This window comes from Halichondria panicea, chromosome 16, assembly GCF_963675165.1.
Source record: "Halichondria panicea chromosome 16, odHalPani1.1, whole genome shotgun sequence".
Lineage (NCBI taxonomy): Eukaryota > Metazoa > Porifera > Demospongiae > Suberitida > Halichondriidae > Halichondria > Halichondria panicea.
In genome coordinates, this window is record NC_087392.1 from 3,393,795 (window position 1) to 3,419,405 (window position 25,611).

The 25,611-nt window shown below is 39.9% G+C and overlaps 1 protein-coding gene and 3 long non-coding RNA genes across 5 annotated transcripts; 2 read left to right on the forward strand and 2 right to left on the reverse strand.

The window, feature by feature from the left end:
- Positions 1 to 5,625: 5,625 nt before the first annotated feature.
- On the forward strand, positions 5,626 to 6,689 carry LOC135349827 (uncharacterized). Its single transcript, XR_010399004.1, has 3 exons — positions 5,626 to 5,946; positions 6,250 to 6,299; positions 6,355 to 6,689. It is a non-coding gene; the product is annotated as an uncharacterized LOC135349827 (long non-coding RNA).
- A 2,364-nt stretch (positions 6,690 to 9,053) lies between these two features.
- On the reverse strand, positions 9,054 to 10,781 carry LOC135349824 (uncharacterized). The gene is made up of 2 exons (XM_064548436.1): positions 9,666 to 10,781; positions 9,054 to 9,564 (listed from the first exon to the last, which is right to left on the reverse strand). Exons 1-2 carry the CDS (start codon positions 10,480 to 10,482, stop codon positions 9,173 to 9,175), a joined length of 1,209 nt encoding a protein of 402 aa, XP_064404506.1. The 5' UTR covers positions 10,483 to 10,781; the 3' UTR covers positions 9,054 to 9,172.
- Positions 10,782 to 13,525: 2,744 nt separating this feature from the next.
- LOC135349521 (uncharacterized) lies at positions 13,526 to 20,917 on the reverse strand. 2 transcript variants are annotated; one of them, XR_010398929.1, is made up of 5 exons: positions 18,331 to 20,917; positions 17,767 to 18,074; positions 17,552 to 17,717; positions 15,611 to 17,491; positions 13,526 to 15,468 (listed from the first exon to the last, which is right to left on the reverse strand). It is a non-coding gene; the product is annotated as an uncharacterized LOC135349521 (long non-coding RNA). The 2 variants fall into 2 exon arrangements; XR_010398928.1 differs by having other exon boundaries at positions 17,767 to 20,917.
- A 2,175-nt stretch (positions 20,918 to 23,092) lies between these two features.
- Positions 23,093 to 25,005, forward strand: LOC135349522 (uncharacterized). The gene is made up of 5 exons (XR_010398930.1): positions 23,093 to 23,231; positions 23,858 to 23,903; positions 24,202 to 24,229; positions 24,307 to 24,426; positions 24,478 to 25,005. It is a non-coding gene; the product is annotated as an uncharacterized LOC135349522 (long non-coding RNA).
- The last annotated feature ends 606 nt before the right edge of the window (positions 25,006 to 25,611 follow it).

Sequence of the window (25,611 nt, forward strand, 5' to 3'; positions counted from 1 at the left end):
CTACTCCACCAAGTCACATGTGATGGCTAGTCACAGGGAACATATGGATATATTGTTTCTAGCGAAAATAGAGTATTACTGCAAGTTTAGCTTTAGGTATGCTGAAGGCTTGGATTCATCAAATGTGCATACTGAATGGATAGCTTTTGTGACGTACTATGATGAGCATCATGTTTGGTCCTCCAGTCCAACTCAAGTATGGGCTCGCTCTACACATCCTCGTCAATGTTCATTCGGCTGCCAGAAATTAAACATAGAGTCGCGTATTGTGAACATAGTGTTGAGGTACTAGTTGCATCAATTTTGTCCAATTAAATTTTTATTGTATAATTATAGTAGTGATGATAATTATGATCAGCCAAAAAACCATAAATTATTGGTAAATACTATAATTATGTATATTAGAAAGCCCTGGTATTATTATACGCTGGATCCTATGCACATGGGAGCATCCATGCCATTTGCCGTTGAATATCAATGAGGTGTGCGTTGCATGCCTATTACGTGTATGACTGCATGTATAATAATTATTATGACTGATCTTGAGTTAGTCAGGAGAATAATTATACGTCTATCAAAATAATTATAATTATAAAGAATTATAGTGACTGTGTCACTGTCTTATACAGCTTAATTAATTACTGTGGAGATCTAGAATACAGACTTTGTACACTTTTGTTATCCTATGTACTAGACTTGTTTCATGCGGTCCAACGGATAACGAGATAGGCACCATCTAACGCAACAATGTCTAACGCAACAATGTATGAAACGTGTTTTTCGTTCTGATGGAGACAGTGAAGAGAAGCGATTGTGTGACACTCCTCTTCCTATTGTGATTCTTTCTAAACTTGATACTTTTACAATAAAATGGAAAGACAGTGCTGATGACAAAGGGATCAACTTATTCAAGCCCGATACTATTAATGCCTTGAAAAATATTAAGCGACATTTCCGCTGGTTGCCTTTCGGGAATACCTCCTGGAGGAGGGACAAATAGAAACGAGAGCATTCTTTAATAGAAGTTGTATTGGCATTCTGCTTGCTTACGCACTACTAACAATGATATGTGACAGGCTCTGGGAAAAAGGCCATATTGGAGCAGACTTGAGATTTTAAATACCAGCAAAGAATTGCCTATGCATTGATATGCTTAGTTTGCAATACCTCTTTTCATGCCTGAGTTATGCGCGTTAGAAACTCAAAGTTCTGAAATAGCGGTACCCACTTAAAGATTGCTAAATTGGGAAAAGACAAAGCGCTTCGGTGGAACGCGTTGGATTCAGAGCATCAGATTTTACAGAGAGGTAGTAGAAAGACTGTAGATAACTATAAGCCAAGAAAAATTATTATGAGATTATACACTGTAGTCTATAAATCTGGCTATTGCTCAATACCAATAACTGCTCCAATATGGCCTTTTTCCCAGAGCCTGTCACATATTTTATAGTCATAACAATTCCAAAAAATTTGCAGGAAAGCTTGTTGTTCAGCCTGTTCAGCCGGTTACATGTTCCTCTTAATAAAAATCAAACCAATTGGAATTACACCTAAGCAGCGTGTCATGAACCAGGATCTTCAGAAAAGTGACCATTGGGAAATCGATAAATCTGACAGGATCGATAGCACTGAATACATGTGGTCATTAATAAAACCAATTTCCATACAGAAATTTCAGATTGGTATGACTTTATGAACCTAATCGAAATGTCAAAGTCCGTGAAGCACTTAAAGAACTCACGTCATTAGTTTTTGGCAGTGGCAGCGAATATAGACAGAGTGATATCCAAAGCAGGCTGAGTGAGTATGGGTTAAAGCGTGTTCTCATAAATAAAAGATGGAAACTGTTTTTTTCATTCTATAGCAATCGGCAGCCAGCCCATATATGTTACTCCGAAGCAGGGGCGTACACAGGGTGGTGCTTAGGGTGCTCCAGCACCCCCATCCAGGCTCTGGTGCTCCAGCACCCTATCCAGACTCAGAGAAGCTCAAGTAGATAGTTCAACCATCACTGGCTGGCTAGAAGGAAGCTACACTTACTGCAGCTATCTACAGCTTAATAGTGATAGTTACAATAACTTTATACCAGTTAGATCTAGCTAGCTAGCCTAAAAAACTTACTTTTCTTCGATCGTTACTGGGATATCCATGGGAACTAATAAAGAGTGGGGAGGGGCTCAATAATAAGGCTAGGCAGCAGGAAGTGGTTTGCTGTATCAAACACTACAACATGCAGCACAACAAGGTTCTTGGATCCAGGTACATGAATGTATAGCATAATTATATGATTAAGCCTACATGTATGTACAATAAATTATAATAATAATAATCAATGTTTGCAATGTAAACTACAAAGTCTCTTTTCCTCAACATCAAGGTACGTACTGGTGGTCATACTTTGTACGCTGCCTGTCACCTCCTGGTAAGCTGATCAATCTTTTAGTGGCCTGAAAAGAAAAGAATCAAGACTGTCGTCAGATCAAGCAAAGGAACAAATGTTTATCATCACTTAACTTCTACATTTACACAGAGACTAGACATGATTGCATTGACATTTGACATACCTTAAGAAGAGTTGGCTAGAGTTTGACATCCCAGGCGAATTGAGCTTCTGGTCGTAAACATTCTTGACTTGCTGATGGCACTGTATATAAAATACTGTCAGTACTGTGGCTGTGCACCATCTAGAAAACAGTGGGCGTTGCCGACAAAAGGGGCGTGACCCCAGAAGTGGGCGTGGTCTAAATTTTGCGGCGCGCAATGAGCACCCCCATTGACTGAATCCTAGGATCGCCCCTGCGAAGGACGGTGCTATGGAAGGGACAATCATCTTAGTTTATGAACCCATCGGATCTGGTCATTACGATGCAGCTCTCCCATACTTGCGACACACTCAGCCAGGTCAGCATGTCAAGTAATGTGTCAAAGTGTGTGAGTTTGCAGATCAACAAATAAAATATTGGAAAAGTTTGCTCACATGGTGTACTCTATGCCACTTAATGGGTCGACCGTGTACAGGCTGTGAAAATCCAAATGGTGTGCAAGTAGGCAAGAGAATAAGACGTCCTCATTTGTCCCAAGTAGACATTCCAAGAAGCAAAAAGTTTGCTCTCTCTCTCTCTCGAGAGAGAGAGAGAGAGAGAGAGAGAGAGAGAGAGAGAGAGAGAGAGAGAGAGAGAGAGAGAGAGAGAGAGAGAGAGAGAGGAGAGATTCTATCCACTGGTATCTGGTCAGGGTTTGAGTCCATTGTATTGGACGAGATAAAAAGACTACAGTTCATTTAGTCTAGAGAGTAGATTACCACAAATGTGTGAGTAGTTGTACTTAAATGTAAATATCTTTTGAATGGAGCATTTCTAAGAAATGGTGTTGATACCCGTGTGTAGATGAATGACTGAACTACAACATATCCAAAAATGTTTCCATGGAAACATAAGATGGTGGGTTTGTGGTGATTAATAGAACAACAGCAAATTGTTATAGTGGGTAATCGGTTAGAGTAATAAAACAGTAATCTAGTACAGCTAAGGTCCTAGACTTCATCACATAATTGTTCAATGGTTTAGGTATCCTGGCCATCCCTTTATGGGTGTTACAAATGTTCACAGTGTTTATAATTCATGATTTACTGGTTTTCAGGTACACTTTTGGTTAGAGTAATAACTTTTTTTAAATTAATAGCTTAGCTTTAAACTTTCTGTAGTAAGTTTACAGATAAATAAGCTACATTTTGATACCAAGAACATCCTATATGCTTATTCCACATTGCTGAGATAACACTGAAAAGCTACATAATTTACTATTTTCTACTGTTTTGATGACATCAGCAGCTGCAAACCACAAACCAATGACGCTTTAATAAACCACAAACGTAATTAAGAGTGGGCGCACAGTTATTGTACGCCCACTTACGTGGTTAATTACAGTGTCATCGATTTGTGGTTAGCAGCTTGTGATGTCATCAAAACGGTAGAAAATAGTAGAATATGTAGTTTTTCAGTGATATCTCAACAATGGAATAAGCATAGAGGATGTTCTTGGTATCAAAATGTAGCCCATTTATTTGTAAACTTACCAGATAACTTTTAAAGCTAAACTATAAAATTTTCAGAAGATATTACTCTAACCAAAAGTGTACCTAAAAACTGGTAAATCATGAATTATAAACACTGTGAACATTTGTAAGACCCATAAAGGGATGGCCAGGATACTTAAACCATTAAACAATTGTGTGATAAAAGCCTAAGACCTTAGCTGTTTAAGGTTAGTGTTTTATTACTCTAACCGATTACCCACTATAACAATTTGCTGCTGTTCTATTAATCACCACAAACCCACCACCTTATGTTTCCATGGAAACATTTTTGGATATGTTGTAGTTCAGTCATTCATCTACACACCGGTATCAACACCATTTCTTAGAAATGCTCCAATCAAAAGATATTTACATTTAATTACAACTACTCACACATTTGTGGTAATCTACTCTCTAGACTAAACGAACTGTATATTGTTAGCACATACAATGACATTGTCTACTACTCTATGTCTACATTCTGTGCAATACCCCTGAAAAACGATACTGTATTCAGGCAGAAGACAAGCAACCAAATTCATTCTCGAATTAACTTTGCTAAAAATATTATTATGATACCTACAGTCACCAAAACCAACTGTTCCACTGCCGCCACCGCTTAAGTTATCACCACCCCAGCAGTTACTGCTCAAGTTATCCCCCGTGCAGTCACCGCTCAAGTTATCACCACCCCAGGAGTTACTGCTCAAGTTATCCCCCGTGCAGTGTTATCACCACCACCCCAGCAGTTACTGCTCAAGTTATCCCCCGTGCAGTCACCGCTAAAGTTATCACCACCACCCCAGCAGTTACTGCTCAAGTTATCCTCCGTGCAGTCACCGCTCAAGTTATCACCACCACCCCAGCAGTTACCGCTCAAGTTATCCCTCGTGTAGTAACCGCTCAAGTTATCACCACCACCCCGGCAGTCACCGCTCAAGTTATCCCCTCAAGTTATCATCACCCCAGCAGTCACCGCTCAAGTTATCACCACCACCCCAGCAGTCACCACTCAAGTTATCACCACCACGTCACCGCTCAAGTTATCACCACCAGCAGTGCCGGTCCCAGGAGGTGAAGCGTCTCTACTTGACAGCCTCCACTGTGGAAGTATTTCAAAATCAAGGAAAAACGACTGAAAGAATATTACTTTTCATTATTACTCAAGCTGTTTGATTTGATTTATCGCATGATAATAATGTTCATTGCTGTATACTTAATATCATGTTGTTGAAATGCTGGTGAATACATGCATGCGACTACGTAAATGAATATCTGGAGCTATAATTATATTTTGTTCAGCCATAAAATACGTACTGATTGAACAGTACAATCTTGACTATAAGGGGTGCTAGATCTTTCATTGATACATGCATGTTCATATAATTAAACTATATATAGGACTCGTGTGCTTCATACAAAGAAAATACATGGCAAATAAAAGTAAGATTCATGATACATAAGATTCATGATACAATCTCAATATGTGATAGTACTTAGGAAAAGGGCCCTTAACGCGGGCATTTTCGAATCAGTTTTTATTGTTGAATCGGATAGCGCGTCCTTTAAGCTTCAAAATGATACCAAGATCGACCTCCTAGCTACTTTCTTTCCAGAGATATGTTCGAGGGAACGCTACGAAGGACGCTCAAACGTCATGAATAATTGAAGTTCAATTATTGCCTTCCGGGCACTTCCGGGCACTTCCGTATACTCATAAAGCAGATGTTCTGGAGAAGACAAGTTAGTTAGATGAAGGCTAGGCGTTCTAGGACTCTCTAGCTAGCTAGTATAGCTATGTAGCTGGTTGCTTGGCACCTAGGAAGGATCTTCGAAGAAATAAAGAGACAAAGACTCCCGTCGCTCGAATGGTAAGCTCTCATGTCTTGTTATAAGCTTGTACTTATTATCTGTGTAATGTATCAGTCTTATAAAAGATCCTCACTTGTATGGAGCCTACAGAAGTCCTTCATACAACTTAAAGGAAGCTTAGTATTCGTCCGTATCTATCTAAGGCTTGATCCAACTTATTAGTAGCCTTATAAGAAGCTTTCCTCCTTTAATTTAGTACTGGTACCATTGTAGTAACAGGCCTGATGGGATGGGTGATCACATCATGGAGGGCCCAGGAAACTGCGTGGAATTGTCGTCATTTATATTGATGGTTCCCCTAGGTGGTGGTAAGTGTCGGAGGCCTGAGAAACGCTAGTCAATTGGCTAGAATGTAAGTGACATTGATATTGTGTCTATCTTAACATACTACTATTACTTATCTGTAGGTTGTTATGGAGTGTTTATGAGGACAAGTGGCACGGGATATGTACATCTAAAGAAACAAGAGTGGATCTACGCCAAGCTAGCTAGCTAGATAGCTGCTCTTTCTAATCTATATCTATTTCTGTTGCTAAATTATGTTTGTTAAGAAGTGGAGCTATAATATACCTGGCTCCTCTTGATGATTGTAAGTACTGGGCTGATGAAATAGTCCTGTACAAGTTGTCATCTTTTATTTGTTAAAAATAATTAACAATAATAGGGAAATTCCCAGGGAATTTCCACGGTAAATTTGATTGTAAAAAATGGTTCAACGTCCGCGTTTGACCTGTTTAAAGCTTCGTAGAGACCCAAAGATACGATAACCATGAATGCATCTGGTAAAAGGGGTGATGGTTTAGCTGCATGGAATTGCATGAAGTGTAAAATCTAGACCTATAATTACGATTGATAAAGCATGCATGGTACCAAAATAGTTGACCACACATGAATTTCAAAAGTCTTTCTAAGTAGTCAAACTTAACAATAAAATAAAATATTGCCACCCACGCGATAAGGGTCGTTTTCCTAGGCCCTGTCACAATTATTATGAGGCCAACTCTACCTTGAGTAGGGTATGGATATTATGTTTCGACATGCACGTCCATGCAATGATATAATTATAATAGATGTGATCAAATCTGAATTAATTAATGCAGGCTGGGCAGATATAGCCATTGCAGCATCCCAACACAACAAAAAACAAAGCTAAGCTACAAGGGAGAGAAATTTCAATGCCATGCCAAGAGATCATGTGATCTCACGTACTTTCGAAGTCCATAGTTAACACTGAAGGAAACATTGAAATAATGGACGCAAAATCCCTAGACTTATAACCTCTGATGTTAATAAGACGACAATACAGCCTCTCCAAACTGCACTATTCTACAGACTGGATGGGTAGTACAACAGGAAAAAAGATTGACAATATCCAAGATGATAGCCTGTTCACCAACTAGATAGTTGGCCTCACCCATTAAAACCATTAAAACCAGCAAAGACGTGAAAATCAAAGACAAGCTACATTTATTTTGTGGTGACAACATGCCCAATGCAGGGCTATCATGCTGAGATTCCTAGACTGCACCCCTTCCTAGCTAGTTCGGAATTTGCCATACTAGTTGACCATTTTTTTTAGTGAACATTTTCAGCTGCTTTAGTCAATTGCCACGCCCCTGTGAGCACGCCCCTGTGTTGCTGGCATCACATGAGTTGGATGTAGATTTGTGATGTAAATAAGATAATAAAATTAATTGTCTACAAGATCATTGTATTATTATATTAGGGAAGGAAGTACTCTTGTGATCGTGGTCAGATGGTCATGATGTATTATTAGGCCACTCCAAGTGACACTCTGGTTTCTGGTCCTGAAGTTTCTCTAATTGCAAGCGGGCGGGCGGATATCCTCATTATCCTCATTATTCTCAACTCTATCAAAAACATTATTTTTATGAATCTCATTATACAATAACCACAAAAATGTCTCATGAATAAAATTATAATTACACTGAAAACATATAAAATTACTTTCTGATTATTGGTTTGTCTTTGCACAAACAACACTGAGGGTACTGGTCTGCTGGCACATCGTCCACATTTTGGGCACAGTATATACAAATAGGAGTATACTTGGCTGTATAGTACAGTTTTTCGATTGGCTCTTCACAATGTATTTGTCTTGTATACACATCATTTAGGCGACCAGGCAGATGAAGGTCTTGTATTGGTGCTCCGCATGTAAATGCCAGGTCTTCTACAGCATCATTAAGATCGACTTTTTCTTGACGTGTTAGCTTACACCGACTGTAAAGCAGCCTCCACATTGAACATTCTTCACATTGCAACATCATATCAACGTTCTTAACGTGTTGAATGCTGGCTGAAAAAGGCAGTGTCTTCTTTACTTTTTGAAGAGAGGGTCTGAAGCTACCATCAGTGGGTGTACCAAGTAACTCCTCAAATGACTTGTAGTGGCCGTCTTCAGTTGGAACAGGGTCAGGTAGTACACTGAGACTATTGAACACTTGCTTAGGAAGCCTTGGAGGTCGACAAATAGTACAGCTATCGGAACCACATTTCTTTATTTGAAAGGAGTAATGTCTTCGAGTACAGCAATGCTGTAGAAAAGCGTTCAGGTCTTTCTTTCCAGGTAGCTTTTTGGTTGTTATGGACTCTTCTCTGTTGAGGGTTGAATCCACACGTATAGCTTCATTCCAGAGAGTGTCAGTATCAATTTCAGAAGCAGGAAAAAATGGAGTAAAGGTCTTGTCTTTCAGTTTCAGTCTGCGTAGCACTTGAACAAGAAGCGACTTTACATGAGACAAGCTGTCTATAGCAGCTGACTTAAAGTTTGGGTCTTTCTTGGCAGTTTCCCGCAAAGAAGTGAGACTATTGCATTTGGCAGCTTCCTTCTCAAATTCATCGTCTCCTTTCTCTCGCATAAGCCCAACACATTGCAGTCCTAAGTTCAGAGTTGACATGACCCTCTCCACAGGATTTCGCCATGAGTGCGATGGAGCAGTTCTCACAGCACAAAGGAAATCCAAATCGAGACTTAGAAATAAGCATATTAAAGAAAGCTGAACGGAGACATACGTTATTCGATGGTCTGGTCCGCCATCGCTGTACACAAACAAAACTGGTTTCTGGTACTCTTCTTTGCTCTTTAGAATGGAAGACAATTCAGTAGCATGTCGTATCGGTGAAGAGCTTTCAAACGCTGCATCTTTGAAGCCAACTGCAACTTGGCCACGATACCACGAGTCTTCAATGGTCTCTGGTATGTCAATAAGGAGCACTACAGATGACTACAGATGGGATAATAGAGAACTTGGTGAAATCATGGTCTCCAACTTCGAATGTTGTGCCAGAACGAACTATAACACGTCTACCTCTTTCTGCGGCAGCAACAGGAAATCCTGGTTCGCCAACCTTCAGCCTGTGTTTATCGTCAATCGATATCATATTGCAGTATTCCAACAGCTGGACAGCATACTCTCGCATGTATCGATACAGAGCAGCAGCATAGTGTTCATCGGCATGAGTCTTTCGAAATTGCCTTTTTTGAACCATATATCGGATGTTTAGCCTTCCAGTGTATTGCATTGCAACTTTAGCTGCCTTTGTCTTAGGCCAGAACTGGAGCCTTAGCCATTCCTCAGAGGGGATCATCGTACCTACATTGAGAGCATACAAATATAAACTGGGTAGTTAAAATTAATATCAGCATACATGTATAATTATTACTAATTGCATTAAAAATTGTATTAAAACTCACCTGGTGGGCATTTGCTGGTGACTTGATCACGTAGATCTCTAACAGATATAGCTTTAGCCATGTGGGTTACGTCACCATGTCTTCGGTCATCAACCGCCACACCGATATCTTCGTTGATATAATCGTACTTGGTCTTTGTTTCCTGCGACTTCACTTCTCGTAAATCAACAACAGTGTGAGGGTCTTCTGGTTCCATCAAAATGATTGAACGTACACGCTCATCAATAATTGCTTCTGGTGTGTCATGAGAAGCGGCACAGTCTGCAGTCAATTCCCGGTAGAGAAAGCGCAAAGCAGCTGGTTTCACTTTGGATGAAATCCGACCAAACTTGGCAAATACTTCACGGCGCATAGCACGAGTATGGTATTGCGGAAGAATAAGCTTAATGGCCTCAATAGTTGTAACACTCTCTTCAAAAGTTGATTCAATAGACTTAGCAGTTGGTAGCTTCCATACAAAGTGCAAATTGCCTATATTGTTTCCCGATGAGTGTGTCAAAAACATGATCGGATATGGAAGCCCATTTCTCTCAAGGACTTTTACGTAGTCGTAACGTTCTCTTGCGGTTTCAGGAACGAATTCACAGAGAGACAAAAATTCGTACTCCAATTTCTCTTGCAAACACAAACACAACCATTCTAATCTTTTATCACAGGGAAATAGTCCAGTTGATGCTTTAACAAACTTCACAGACATAGAATCTGAAATATGTCGTACAGGCAATGGCGATTTGTGCAACGTGCTCATCTTCTTTCGTTGTGAGGAGAGGTAGTCAGAATAAGATGCAATGCTTCTGGCTAACGATTCAGTGTTCATATGCAGAGACTTCAATCGCTCAGATGACCAAAAGGATTTTTGCAAGTTGTGAAACAACGTGGATGCCAGGGTCTCAAGGGTGATGCCAGAAAGACTTGAGATACTTCTCTTTCTGTGTTTCGAAACTTCAGGAGTATTGTAGCTTCAGGAGTATTGTAGCCATTGAAACGAGTAAATAGGCTAGGAATTGTACAAGATTGCTTCTCCAAGGCAGAATGGTGACCATCTAAATACCACAGGCAATCAACAATAGCAACCATAAATCTGTGTCCACCCGACTGGATTTCAGAGCCAGGAAAAGCAACATCCTCATCCTAAAAGAGCTTCAAAACATCATTATAAAGCTTATCTTTGTTGGTGCGCTCTGGGACACTAGGAGGTAGCCCAGGCTGAGAGAGCAACTGGGAACTACGCATCATCATATATAGCGAAAGCATCTGTTGTATGAGTAGCAGGCAGAGATCGTTCTAGTACACTGACATGATACTTCAGGAAGGGACCAAAAACAGCAGCAGCTCTTTCCAGTACCAGTGATAGTTCGATTCTATCCAAAGAATCTTTTCCTTTTCCAAGAAATGCTGAATCTATTTGAAGCTCCTGGGGTGAATCTGCAATTTCTTTAAAAACTCTTTGTTCAAAGTATTGTTCAACGCTTATACCTGGTTCATCGATTGAAATAATTCTCCAAGGAAGTAAAGTTTTGTTTACCGACCGATTGTACACACAACAATTTATCATGGCAGACATCTCTGTAGAGAAAATTATATTTCAATACTGATCTGTAAATAGTATACTAACAGAATGAGAATACAGGGGGCAGGGGTGGGGGTATGTCTCATACAACTAGCTTGAACTTGTACCAGAGTGATAATTGTACCAGAGTGATAATTATATAGAAATGTGTTAATTTAATAGGCTTATTGAACAAATAGGCATTTAACTATACTTTAATAGTGTCCTTAAGATAATATTTCAATGAAACAAAGAAGATACTTACAGTACAGTCACTTGAACAGATCTCTGAACAGATCCAACATTGACAGCTGACCATGTGGAGATTAATTAATTATGCGCATGCGCAATAGAAATAATGAGGTAAATTTAGCCAGAAAATGATGCGGGCGGTGGACCAGAAACCAGAGTGTCACTTGGAGTGGCCTTAGGGAAGGAAGTACCTCCGACAGATCCACTGTCTCACCGTACCCATCTCTACACTCTTGTGATCGTGGTCAGACAGCCTCCAGTATATAGTGGAAGTTGAAGACTCTCCACCTCTGCACCTCTGCCACACTCGTGGAAGTAGTTATCGATGGACCAAGGAGCTCCATAGTGGATCGTCTGAGTGAGGCCAACACAATCGATTCCCATGCCTAACGCCATCGTAGCACGAACGACACCTTGTCAAACTTGCTATTACAAGTTGTGTTGAGGACTATAATCGCTCAACTTTGGTGATGGTGGAAGTGAGAAGTGAGCATAGAGCATAGAGCATACAAATTGGCACACAAGCGCACACAAGCGACAGTACACAATCACACAATCAGTCGTTTAGCCTTCATTGAATTACGTGACAAATCCTTGACAACGTCAGTGAAATCTTCTTCGAAGTCGCTGGAACGCCTTAAGAACAATGTTCAGAGCGAATCGAATCTGGGGACACCGAAAGACCATAATTATTATTATTCATTCCAATTATGATTTTGTCAATTATGATTTTGTGTACCGTAAAAACTCGATTTAAAGCGACACTTAAATAATTCCTACGTTTTGCAAAAGTAAAGTTAAATGTTCAAGTGTCGCTTGGGGTTGCCTTAAATTGAGGTTTTATATCTTTGTACACTTACCTGCTTCGTCCTAATGGAGGTTCAAGCAGGAAACTTCTCACCACAGCGCTTCTGGACAACTATAGAGGAAACGATACATGCCAGCCTTGACATCTCGTTCATTGGCAATGTACTTCTTTGTCTACCCCTGCGTTCCCACTGAGGATAGCAGCAGAAACACCACGACTATGGACCTCAAACAGAAACCACCAAAACGAAGCAGTCTCTGCCCTCTCTACTTGCTTACTCTCTACTTGCTTACACTTCAGCAACAGCTCCAATACAAGCTTCTGGATAATAGGTGGCGCATGCGCAAGCAGCCTGGAATCGAGTATGTAGACAGCACCGAAACCTGTTCTTCAAGCTGACTTACTCAAAACTGACCACTACCTAAACAGGAAACGAGTATCAAAGAATGTTAGATTGGCTAAACCGAAAGATGGTCAGAGACTATAACATACTATGTCTGTACCTACACTGAGCGTAGCCAGGATTTTTTGGAAGAGGGGCAAAACCTACACAGCCAAAAATCCACGGGAACGTTTCAGGCCTGTGGCTGAATACAGGCCAGGCCTGTATTCAGATGTAATCGCCCACGGCCCGCTTACACCACAGGCCACGTACATGTACGCCAGCCCCTAAATAACAGGCCATCACCCACGTCCTGCTTACATCATGCAACGCATTGCGAAGTAAGGAAGCACAGGTGAATTTCATATTCATTACACATTAAGTGCTCTATATACAAAACAAAGTGGTACATAGTAACTGGTGTATATACAAAATATTAGGGCTAACACTTAAAATCCTACATTGAACCATACACACACAAAGCGTTTGCTATCTACTAAAACCAAAGTAGTACCAAAGTAGTGGCAGGGGAGAAGCGTGTAAAAGATTAATACAGGCGAATCCTCCTCAGGCTTTAGTGGTACAGTCTATACAAAACAAAGTGGTACATAGTAACTGGTGTATATACATGCACACCTTTGTCATTAACTATAGAATATTCTCAAAGAGCTAATACAACGCTGCAAACTAGAAAGTGGACAACAGCAGTGCCTCCAAAAAGTCAAGACTATGAATGCCGCAAAACATTTGAAAAAACAGATTATGCCACAGGTCATAAAATATGACTTAGCATACACTCAAGTCCTTTACGCTCCTTGAGGAGATGATGAAACATTACAAGTGCATTAGAAAAGGTCAACAATGCACTGATATTTATGAAAATACATCTTATTAATACATCTTATTCACAGTCACTGGCCACACAAGCACTGGCCGGCCGCACAAGCAATGGACAGAGAATTAGATAGTTGGTTAAAAATGTCAATGAGAGAAGAAAGGATAATTATTCCACTTACACTTACACTACTGTTTAGGTGATTGTAAAGAGCAATATTCTATAGATAATAATTATGAGGTTTTTGTCAAGTTAAGTCCCTCACACTGTGCTGTTCTTTGCGAGCAGAAGTAGTCATCAGCACAAAAGGTAAGAATGAACTAGTGATTAATTGCCATGTACATAGAAAAAAGGTCCGTCATAAAGTTGGAAGTCAATCGCTGATTGTAACGCTGCTGTTTAGGTGAGAAATTGATTCTGTTATTCAGGAATAATAATTTTCTATTATAGCTGTTAATGTTGTCAAATCTTTGCGAGGGAGCAGAGGGAGCAGAAATCAAACATGCAGAGGGTACCAAACGATGTAAGATGTAACTATTTTGTACACTTTCTTAGATAGATTAGATTAGTCATTAGATAGATTTGTTGAGGAGATCGTATGGGTTTCTTCTCTTTGCCAGTGTGCCTAATTTCACTAGCGACGTGACATGGTTACCACCACTCAGCATCGAGAAGCTGTTTGTTTCTACGGCGAATTGTGGACTCGGTGTGCTGAACGATTGGCTGTCAGGATAGTTTTCTTTATGTATAAGTACGTACTTACATGTCCTCCTGTTTTCACTTGTAGGGTTAGAGACACACAGCTAATAAGCTGTGAGAAAACAGACAAAAACTTTCAGAGGAGAATCACAGTTTTGTAGCTTCCTCTCTAGAGGTGTTAGCGGAGACTGTGACTTGTGTATAGGATGTCGTTACAGCAGTACACTCACTAAGGGCATGAGGATCGAGGATCTTTCATGAACCCTGTTCCTGTGCACAACTTGCAAGTGACCTTGATGTTTCCGAGAGGCTGTCAGGGGGACGTACGTACGTGTTGCAGTTGTCGGCAGTTGTCGGCTAGGTGGTCCCGATAGCAGAGCAGCATGGACACGACAACAACTTGGACTGCCTCAACTACTCACAGCAGTATGCTGCACGACAAACTGTCAACTCAATAGGTTGCTGAAGCACTGTCACTAAAATTAATTATCATCGATTCTTATTGGCTATGGTCTTTATAGCTGTTGATACGATAATACGATATTGTTGGTGACGAACTGATCAAACAGCCTCCTATATAGCTTATAAATAAGTTGCTCACTCATTCCTATGTGTGTACATTCCTATGCTTACACACACAATTCGCTTACACACACAATTCAATCCTATGTACAACCTACTTGTTGTACTTACATTTTATTGTGTGATTTTGTGTTGATAATGCCACAATTTTGAATGTGAATTGTAAAAAAGTTAGCCATCTACCTGTCTTTGTTATTGAAGTAGCTCTATGCTTTTTACATTGAGTGATTCACTCTGAGAGTCCTGGAAAATTTTTGTCTGCCCAGGATGGAGCTCAGAGTAGGTACACTATACAAACCACAATAAAGATGTCTGACAACACAGGCTGCCCAGTTCCAACAGTTTTGATTGAAGCATGCGCATGACAAATGCATGTTTATTGTGTCTACACAAAAATAAATGACATAATTATGACTAAGCATAAGAGCACAAAAATGAAGTAAAGTCACTACCATTACACAGGAAGCTTCTCCAATCTTGACCACACCTTTTTTTCAATTTTTGTTGCATTCCAAATTTGCACTAAATGGCACGTTTGAAACGCTTGTGGTCTTTGACGAGGCAAGGCAGCTGGAGGTGCAGGTGGAGGAGCAAGCGCAAGAGCCAAAGCCCTAGCAGAGCTCAGGCCATTAGCGGAGGTGGTGGTTGAGCCATTGGCTGGAGGAGGTGGAGGCAACAGTTGCAGAAATTTATTGTCTGCGTGAGGGGAAATTCCTATTATTGTTAATTATTTTTAACAAAAAAAGACTATTTCATCAGCCAGGTATATTATAGCTCCACTTCTTAACAAACATAATTTAGCAACAAAATTCATAGACACAATATCAATGTCACTTACATTCTAGCTAATTTCTCAGGCCTCCGTCGCAACGACCTGGAGGAACCATCCATATAGGACAATTTCACTGGGTATCCTGGGCTCTCCAAGATGTTATCACTCATCCCATCAGGCCTGCTAATACTAAGCACAATGGCAGTGATACCAATACTAATACCAATATTAAATTAAAGGAGGAAAGCTTCTTGTGAGGCTAATAATAAGTTGGATCTAGCATATAAGGCCACCTATAATAGATCAGACAGGCTTAGCTTTATGAAGAACAGAGACACTTTTTGTAGGCTCCATACAAGTGAGCGATCTATTATAAGACTGATACATGACACAGAAAGTAAGTACAAGCTGATAACAAGACATGAAAGCTTACCATTGGAGTCTTTTTCTTCTTTTTCTTCTGCCAAGCAATCCAGCTACATCCAGCTACATAGCTATACTAGCTAGCTAGAGAGTCCTAGAATGCCTAGCCTTCATCTAACTAACTCGTCTTCTCCAGAAAATCTTTCACTAAGCTTTATGAGGTGCCCGGAAATCAATAATTGAACTTCAATTATTCATGACGTTTGAGCGTCACTTTGTAGCGTTCCCTCGAACATATCTCCGGATAGAAAATAGCTAGGAGGTCGATCTTGGTATCATTTTGAAGCTTAGAGAACGCTTTATCCGATTCAACAATAAACCCGCGTTTTCCTAGGCCCTAGGCCCTTCACATATATCAAAAAGTATTCAATATTAAACATAGTAATTCACATTTTGTTTTGTCATAATAATTTATTGTCAAGTTTCTTTAACCCTTTAACCGTCTCTTAGTGGAATAATATGTCTGTAAATTCTCTATCGAACCATATACCAATAGAATGCCCAACAACAAGGAATAAAATGGTGCCATAACAACCACGGTTATTACGCTCACATTTTTATCATTTTAAATGCTCGGCCAGCGGTGAGATATAATCCAAAAATTTTTTTTTATGGATCAGCCGCTTGACTAAGCTTGATTTTCACATCATATGAATGTAACATTGCTAAGATATAAGTACAATACGTACACGATCTATGAAATTTACAAGCTCACACCCTAATTCTATTTATACTTACACTACTGATATTCTAGCTATACTATACTACTTGCCAGAGTCACACAGTGAGCCCTCTTCTGGTCTTTCATCCATAGAGCTAGCGTCTAGGTCTATGTCATGCATGTCCTCAGTCCCAGACAGTTCATCAGCGTCTGGCATAAAGCTGGTAGCCTGAGGTATCCTACTATCCCCTCTCCTTCATAGGCAGACATCACCATTGCTGTCCTCAAGCTGTTCAAGCACATCGGCACAAGTTCGTGCGGTAAGATGCTAATGAAATTTTAACATAGCAACGTGGCTTGAAAAATTCTAGACTAAATTGCACGTGATTCTACAGCTCTTCCTCTATACAGGGATGTGCGTAGTTCGAGCTACTTCCTAGGTATCGCAGAATGCAAAAAAAGTCACTATTGCGGGCCACGATTGTGGCCCGTGACGGTTAAAGGGTTAATTGAAAAAAAAGACAATGTGACTATCATGTGACCAATTAACACAATTATAAAAAAACCATTTGTTCCAGCTTAGTTAGATCCTATCTTTTCTTGAAATCCTGATGTACATATCATATGTGACAGTGCCAATGAAAAGGGACCTTAACGCGGGCATTTTCGAATCAGTTTTTAATCGGATAGGGCGTCCTTTAAGCTTCAAAATGATACCAAGATCGACCTCTGAGCTACTTTCTTTCCGGAGATATGTTCGAGGGAACGCTACGAAGGTATTGCAACTTGAGTAAATGACGCTCGAACGTCATGATAATTGAAGTTCAATTATTGGCTTCCGGGCACCTCATAAAGCTTAGACACTGTGGATACAAAAATGTACACAAGTGCATACATGTATGTCAGTATAAACTAGACCTTACCTAAATTCTTGTGGTCCTCAGCATCAGTAGGTCTGTCTGCAGGTGAGCTATAATAAAAAATATTAACACATTTTCATACACATTAAATTTGTTCTTTGATTTCATTCATTGGTAACTTAATGCCACATGTTTGACACTCTTGAAGAACACTTTGACTACTTCCTCTCTAAAATTGAATTATAAAGGTATGGTGACAACTACAACGAACAACTCACGTCAATTGGCTCAATCTTCAAATTCCTTTGTAGTGGTCGTACGAATATTTTGGCACTGGAGATCACTAACTTGAGATACTCAGGACATGAGGAGTGTACCCTTCAGATGGCAGTATCAGCTCTTTCCCACCCTTGCCATTTAGCCTCAAAAGTTCATACCCACCCCCATCTACAAGTCTTGGGAAATTCTCCAGCAATGCAAAGTGTAGATCATCAGCATCCCCATACAGTTCTAAGTGCTTTTCACCAAGGCCAGCTAATTGCAGCGTAGATTGCATTGGTTGGGCATTGGTTGGTCTGGCAGACACCTACATTATTTTATAACAGCATAGTACCAAGGGCGTATGAAGAGAAGAGGGCTCACAACGTATATTGATGAGTCAGTATATTGATGAGTCAGCAGGATATGCTATATTTAGCCCATGATTTAGCCAATCGCCCACTAGGTACAAATTCTTTACACATAAGCCCCGCCCATTTGTAATAGGATAGATTGTACATGCCCTCTTCTCTTCATACGCCCTTTACAGCTTATACAGTACGTCTTACGTCATAGCCATTTACCTCTGAGTTGTACTGGCAAGGCAAACAAACGTGTGCTTGTACATCTTCAACTTCTTTTTTTTTCGAAACTCCTGTAGCAGTACTCTTAGGACAAGAGTCTAGCCATTTCACGAGATGTTCCAGCTCCACTAGCACTTGCATGGTTAGCGTTAAGTACACTTCTTTGAGGGCGTGAGTTGGCTGTGCCAGGAATTCCACCTGCATCCTTGCTGCCTCAGATTCTCAGAGTTGGACTCGATATAGTATAGTGATAGTATATTGACTCTTGTCGACACGATATGAATACTAGAGCTAGCTAGAGCTGGAGAGAACTGACCATGTGGCCTAGGATTGCGCATGCGCAAAACTGCGATATAGTTGACCTTTAAACCATTGGCATTTAAACCATTGGCATTGAACAACATGCAATGCCATGAAAACACCCTTCGTCAAAAAAATACACCTCTCAAATAAATATTATACACAACTCAAAAAATGCATATCTCATTAAAAAATAGAATAGATTACACCTCTCGTGCAAAATGCACATCTTAATAAAAAATAGACCACTCAAAAAATACACCTCACGAAAAATAAAATGCACCTCTCAATAAAAAATGGACCTCTCAGTGAAAAGCAGCTATTTTGGCGGGAATCACCTCCCATATTGAAGGAGCTGCCTTTCGAGAGCCAAGTTTGGATATGTCCAAGCTGTCATCCACCAGCTGGAAAGTTATCCGTGATTAACTGAATAATGCCAAACTTTCGGAATAATGCCATAACTATTACGGTATACTATTATTATCTATTTAGCATAATATGTTAAAACATACTATGTTTGATTTGTGGATATGTTTGATTGTGGCATTATAATCCGTTGTCTGCATGGTAAACATTATATATTACCGGCAGAGAACTCTGATACTGATACTGACAGAGCACAGGATCCGATTCAACTGGCCAATAGCTGGCTTTCTATGATTAACTAGTATAGTATTAAATAAACTTCATACGGGTTGGCACATACGGGTTGGCACAGTACAGTGCAGTGTTGCTAGACAGAAATCAGCCGCCACCTGGGGGGTGCAACACATGCATTTTTTGTTCTTAATATTCGATCTACCCAAATCAATCCATAAGTGGAGGTGCAACGATCTGTTCTTTTTGTTTAGGAACGAACGAAGATGGTCAGTTCCAGTTGAAAAAAAACCATGCTTATTACTACCAACTCTGCGATCTGCTGATTTTATTATCTGGAGAGAAAGTGAATTAATTGGTGGTAATTCGAATTGAACAAGATTTAACGTTTTTAGAGGAAGCGCTTTTTGGAGGAAGCGCTGCACAAAGCAAAAGAATAAGAATTCTTTAACTAGATGTATACAATGCAATCTACAGCAAGCGACGCTCGTGGTTGTTTCCTCTACAATATTGTTATTGTAAAAATGAAAAAGATGGTCTTTTTATTTCAATTGAATGGTTTCATGTAGAATGTCTTAAGTTAAAACGAGTTCGGGAAACCCGTGAACAGTGAGAAACAGTGAGAAAGAGTGAACAGACTTTTTTAATTATTTTATGAAAGATTATTTCATAGTGAGCGTGCATGTATAGACGATTACATAACTTAACTAAAAAAAAAAGGAACTACCACAATTGTTGTCTACTGCCTGTTTTTTTTATGTTCAGTGTTCAGTGTTGACGAGAGAATAGAGTACTTCTGTCGTACCGCTCCGATTACTCTTTCAACATGAATTCGAACGCGTGCCAGTTGTCTACCAGTATCGACTTCCTGTTGTGAGAGTTGTTTTTTGCCTTTTGTAAAGGCTGGCATCTTATCCCACTGCATCTTGCACGGTAAACCCCAACACTAAATCACCAGGCTCAAGGTAATTCAAAAGACCACACTTTTCTGTGAGACACTCTCGGCCACCCCATCTTATAAATTACGTTTAATTTCATTAGTTAGAGATGAATTGCCCGTAAAGAAACCTGAAGCCAAATCATAAACGGGCTATGGTAAGAAGGAAAGACCATCGTCAGTAAATTATTGCAGTAAATTGCAGGCTCGTAAAATCAGTTTGTGTACTCACGCTCACAGCAGCCCTCTCTTCTTCAACAACTCTCAACTTCTTCTGCAGCTCTCTCGTCGCTATCTCTTCTTCAGCAGCTCTCTCTTCTTGTGCAAGTCTTTCTTCTTCAGCAACTCTTTCTTTTTCTGCAACTCTCTTTTCTTCTGCAACTTTCTCTTCTCTCTTTTCTTCTATCCTTTTTCCTGTACCTTCTTACAATTTTCCTTCTTAATAAAGTTTTTCTGTTTTGATACTTCTTGAAAGCTTTCACTGTTTTTTTCCTGGTTGGACTGTCAGTATACTGGAAAACTCGTCTGGAGAGAGAGGATCCTTGGAGAGAGGATCCTGACCTGTAGTGAAGTGATCAGAGCATAAAAAAACTGTGTTGATTGGGCTCCCAGTTCTTCCTCTTGATTGCAGCAATCCATTTGCAACGGCGATCTAGACTACAGGAAATGAAAGGCTTGATCCAGCAGCAGCTCTTCACCATAGCTCAAAAGTTCAAAAGTTCAAAAGTTTACACTTTTTAGCCTACGTTTCTATGTTTCTATGGTGCTTTTACCACTCAAAATGGCGGCCGCGTACGTAGCAAAACGTAACCACGCCCCCTCTAAATTTTGTGCATAACCGTACCTAGTATGAATCTAGTATGAATCAGCCGCACCTTTGGAGCTAGCTGCTAGCTGTACGTACATCATCAGTACATAGTATTAAAAGCGCAGAGGTCGAGTCAGCAAATGCGCAATTTTTGCAACTGCCATACTTGATCAGGAGCCGCGGCTACTAAATGTTTCATTTTGCTGGCTACAATTCAAGAGGGGCCAGATAATTTAGTTTGTCATCAAAAGTTGCCATGAGTTACATGTAATAATTGCCACGTAATTGCCACGTACTAGAGTCAAAGTTCACTGAGGCTACTATTTGAGAGAGTGATAGAGTGATCGAGCATATACGGTAATTATTAATGTGCATGCTGTATTAATGTGCATGCTGCAACAAGGCCCAGTCCAGATAGAGCTGTTTAATAACTACGAAGTCTGGAGCAGACTTTTCAGCCAGTTCCAAGGAAGCAGGGTAGACCAATCCCTGACCAACGAGTTTTTTGTATCGAGTTTTTTGTATTAACAGTATTTACCCCTTTAACCGTCGGAGTGAAATGTCTGTATCGGGTTTCCAGAGCGCCCATACAAACAAGGAATACATACAAACAAGGAATAAAATGGTGCAACTAACGTTTTTTTATCACCCGTTTTTATCATTTAAATGCTCGGCCAGCAGTGAGATAAAATCCAAAAATTTTTTTTTATGGATCAGCCTATCATATGGTATAAAGGCTTGTAACAGTGCTAAGATATATCAATTTGAACTACAATACAATTTGAACTACAATACGTACATGTATTACTATATCGGTGAACGATCTATGAAATTTACAAGCTCACATAAAGACTGTTCATTACTGCTAATGCTATACTATACTTATACTACTGATATTCTAGCTATACTATACTATACTACTCAACTACCAGAGTCACACAGTGAGCCCTCTCCTGGTGCATGTCCTCAGTCCCAGACAGTTCATCAGCGTCTGGTCAAAGTCAACAAGAAAGAGAGACGCTCAGAAACAACACAGACTTTAATACTTAGACAATACTGCTTGTGTTCATGTCCATTCTCACATTTGATACAAGCTCTGGGCTTGTATGAGATAAATAGACGTAGCCATTATCAATATTCTCTGTAACAGTCATGTTCTGTACGATATTTTAATTATCAACATTTCACAAGTCATATAAACTGCCATAATAAGCTGCATAATGAACAGCTACTGCTGCTACTGCATGAGGTAGAGCTGGTGCTATACAACTGTACAGGTCTTTTGCATGTAACAAAGTCTTTCATTTCGCTTTTTAATATGTAGCCCAAAATAGTCAATCAACTCTTCCTTCTTCAGCTTCATAAATTTCTTCCAGCATACTGATAGTACGATGAAGATCTAATAGTATGACTGTGTATGTGGGGGGGGGGGCATATGAATGAGTTAGTAAAACACTGTGGCACTGACCTGGAGCACTGACCTGGAGCTTTCTATCCCAGTTCTGTTTCCGACAATCAGGCCTTCACCTCCAGGCCTTCACCTCCAGTCATATTTTCTGCAACTGACTTAAATTTAAAGCACAAAACCTGTACCAGTTGATGGACCTGACATTGATAAACACTCTCATGAAGTCAGTATAATTTTAAAAGCATGTGTGTTTCTTAAAAAGGGAGCATAAAACGAGCATAAAACGTCAGATGAAATAAGCCATACTCAACACTACAACACATTCTAAATGGTATGAATAGGCGATTTTTGCCTTTCAGTAGATCAACCTACATACATACAATCATGAAAACTTGAAGAATAGTAATATGGATGAGTATATGGATGAGTACTGTTTCTTAAAAAGGGATCAAACCTTGTAAAATTGTAGTTTTTCTGTAGTAAAAAGTCTTTGTTTCTTTAGTTTTACAAACTGGCAAGATAATCTAACTCTAAATAAAGCACAACATCAGTGTAACACCACATGAGGCACTAAAGGAAGACCATAACAGACTTTTTCTGCTTTTCGCGGGCATTCTGGCAGGAAAACAGTTCTGGCAGGAAAAACAGGCGAGTCACGGATGGTTTCATTACAAAACTGCAGAAAACACATGTAAAATGATCACGTGAACCACTTCCGTTGCCAATCCTTCCCTCCTATATCTTTGCTCTGACTCAGTCTTCTTCGAGGGGTCTCAAGCTCATTCATCAGACAACTACCACGACACAAGCTGCGATCTGAAGAAAATCCTTCCTTGTACCGTCTCAACAAAGTAGGTTAAGGTTATCCGCGTTCTAATTAGCCTGCTCCATTTGCCCTCTTATCATGTCTTTTTAATTTTAATTTTATCTATATGTTTTAGAGTTGATAAGCTCCAACCAGCTAGCTAAAAGATAGCATTTTCCATGAAGAAGTCCCTGGCATACTTGTAAAGTCTCTTATGTACCGTAAAACCTCTATTTAAGGCGACCCTCTAAATATGCGACACTTGGACATTTTGCCCACATAGCACCATATAAATTCATTTTTTGTGTACATTAAAACTCTACTTTCGCAAAACGTAATTATTTAAAAGTGTCGCCTTAAATCGAGGTTTTACGGTAGTGCTTTTTTTCAAGATTGTCGGGATTGTATGAACCCTCGAAAATCATATGCTGTCTTAGCAGGCTTGCTAATGCGCAATGTGCTCAATTGGTGCACTCTATAAATAGTGTGAAGTGTTTCTGTTTGCTCTAATAAAGGCAATTTAAGGCCTCTAAGCAAGTAAGAGATGTAAGAGATGTGTTTACAGACAGACACACACACAAACACACTACTGTATATGCCTCGGTGCGCATGTCCTCTTGCTATGCTATGTGTAAGCACATAATAATGGCACATCACTTTCTCTCCCACCAGCAACTCGGACCTAGTGAACGTCCAGGATGGCCTCCACTATGATATGGTTAGGGCTCTATTGTATTAGAGTCAGTATTTGGGTGTATAGCACTCATCCGAAGCCCATCCTAAAGGATTAAACATGAGTGAAAATATGTGTTATCTAGTTTCATGCTGAGCGTATCTAGCGCATTCCCAGTTGCATACCACATTGTCACGTATTACTAGCATATTATTGTAAGCTGTTACAATGCCATGCTATTGTGACTTAAATGTAGTTATCTCAATCAGTTCAAAGACCGTATAGCTATAACACAGTATCCTGGAAATTTTTGATATGTTATCCTGTTTTTTTCCCCCTTCAGTTCTAATACATTGAGCAAGGCAAATTGTGTAAGTTGCTGAACTAGGGAATTACTCTGTAGCAGGATTGTTTTGCCTACCTCTGACATCTTGTGTCTCTTCTTTAGAAAGAGATGACCCAGGGATAATAATCTTGTTCAGCAGTGACAACGACATCCATCAATGTTTGGGATTGCCAGCAGTGGCCGCCTTGATGTTGGGGCCAGGGATACCAGTGCTCCAACAAGGTAGAAATCTAAAACTCTTATTATAATTATACAGCTTGTTTATTACAATAGGGATCACCGCAGCAGGGTCCAAACAAAATCTCAGTGATTGGCTGGACACAGTTGTAGTCCAGCATTCCCCGGGTTCTTTAGTGCGCGATGCGAACGGTAGGCGTATCAGCGGCTTGTTTCATCAGATGGCAAGAAATGTCCATTCGGACGTCCTCCAAGTATTCTCATCCACAACCATGCTGAATTGGGGGGTTGAGTGCTTGGGCATTAACTTGACTTTGGGAAAGCTTCTGACCGCGGATGGGATTGGGGTCATTAAAGTTCACCCACCACGTAATGGGTCCATTCATCTGACTCGAACTCTGAATTGATATAGAACTTTATATAGTATGCAATATTGTTCATTTGATCTCGAATATGGACTCGAACTCTGAATTGATATAGAGTATTCTCAAATGTGGACTCGAACTATGAATTGATATAGTTATAGTATGCAATATTGTTCGTCATAGGCGCGAGTGACTCCCCTAAACAATGACTCCCGGTCACTCCTACCTAGTCACCAGTGACTCATGCCTAGGAGTAAATTACTCCCCCGGTCACTGACTCCTAGTCACGAATGACTCCCCCCAAATTTAGATTTCAGCGGATGGCTATACTAAGTACATCCTCAAAAACTGCACCATGCAGTGACTATATACTATATACAATCAATCAAGACTGTTGTCTGTGAGAGGCCTGTACAAGTGATTGTCTTAGTCTATGTCTTAGTCTATAGCTGTTCCTTAACTATCGTTACTTCACTTAGTCAAACACTCTGTTCACATTTTCACATCCACTGTAAAGCAATACAATTTTGAAACAACAACATCCATCACAATAATTATAACAGTGCATGAAAAACAAAAACAACACAGTGCAAATAATTACATGAAAAACAAAAACAGCAGTGGAAGATAACGAAAGCCTAAAAATGCTACATGTATTTAGATCTACAACTATATAGTCAACTGAGTGGAGATACTTTAATACGTATAATGATACCACGAGTTGCACGTTATATCAAACTGTATCATTTCATCGTAGGAGTAGGAGCAGTATAATTATAGTAATCACAATGCTAGAAAATCTCTCTGGTCTCTTGCGACTATTCAGTTCTTTTGACTTCGAAAATCTTCTTTAGTTTCTCATTTC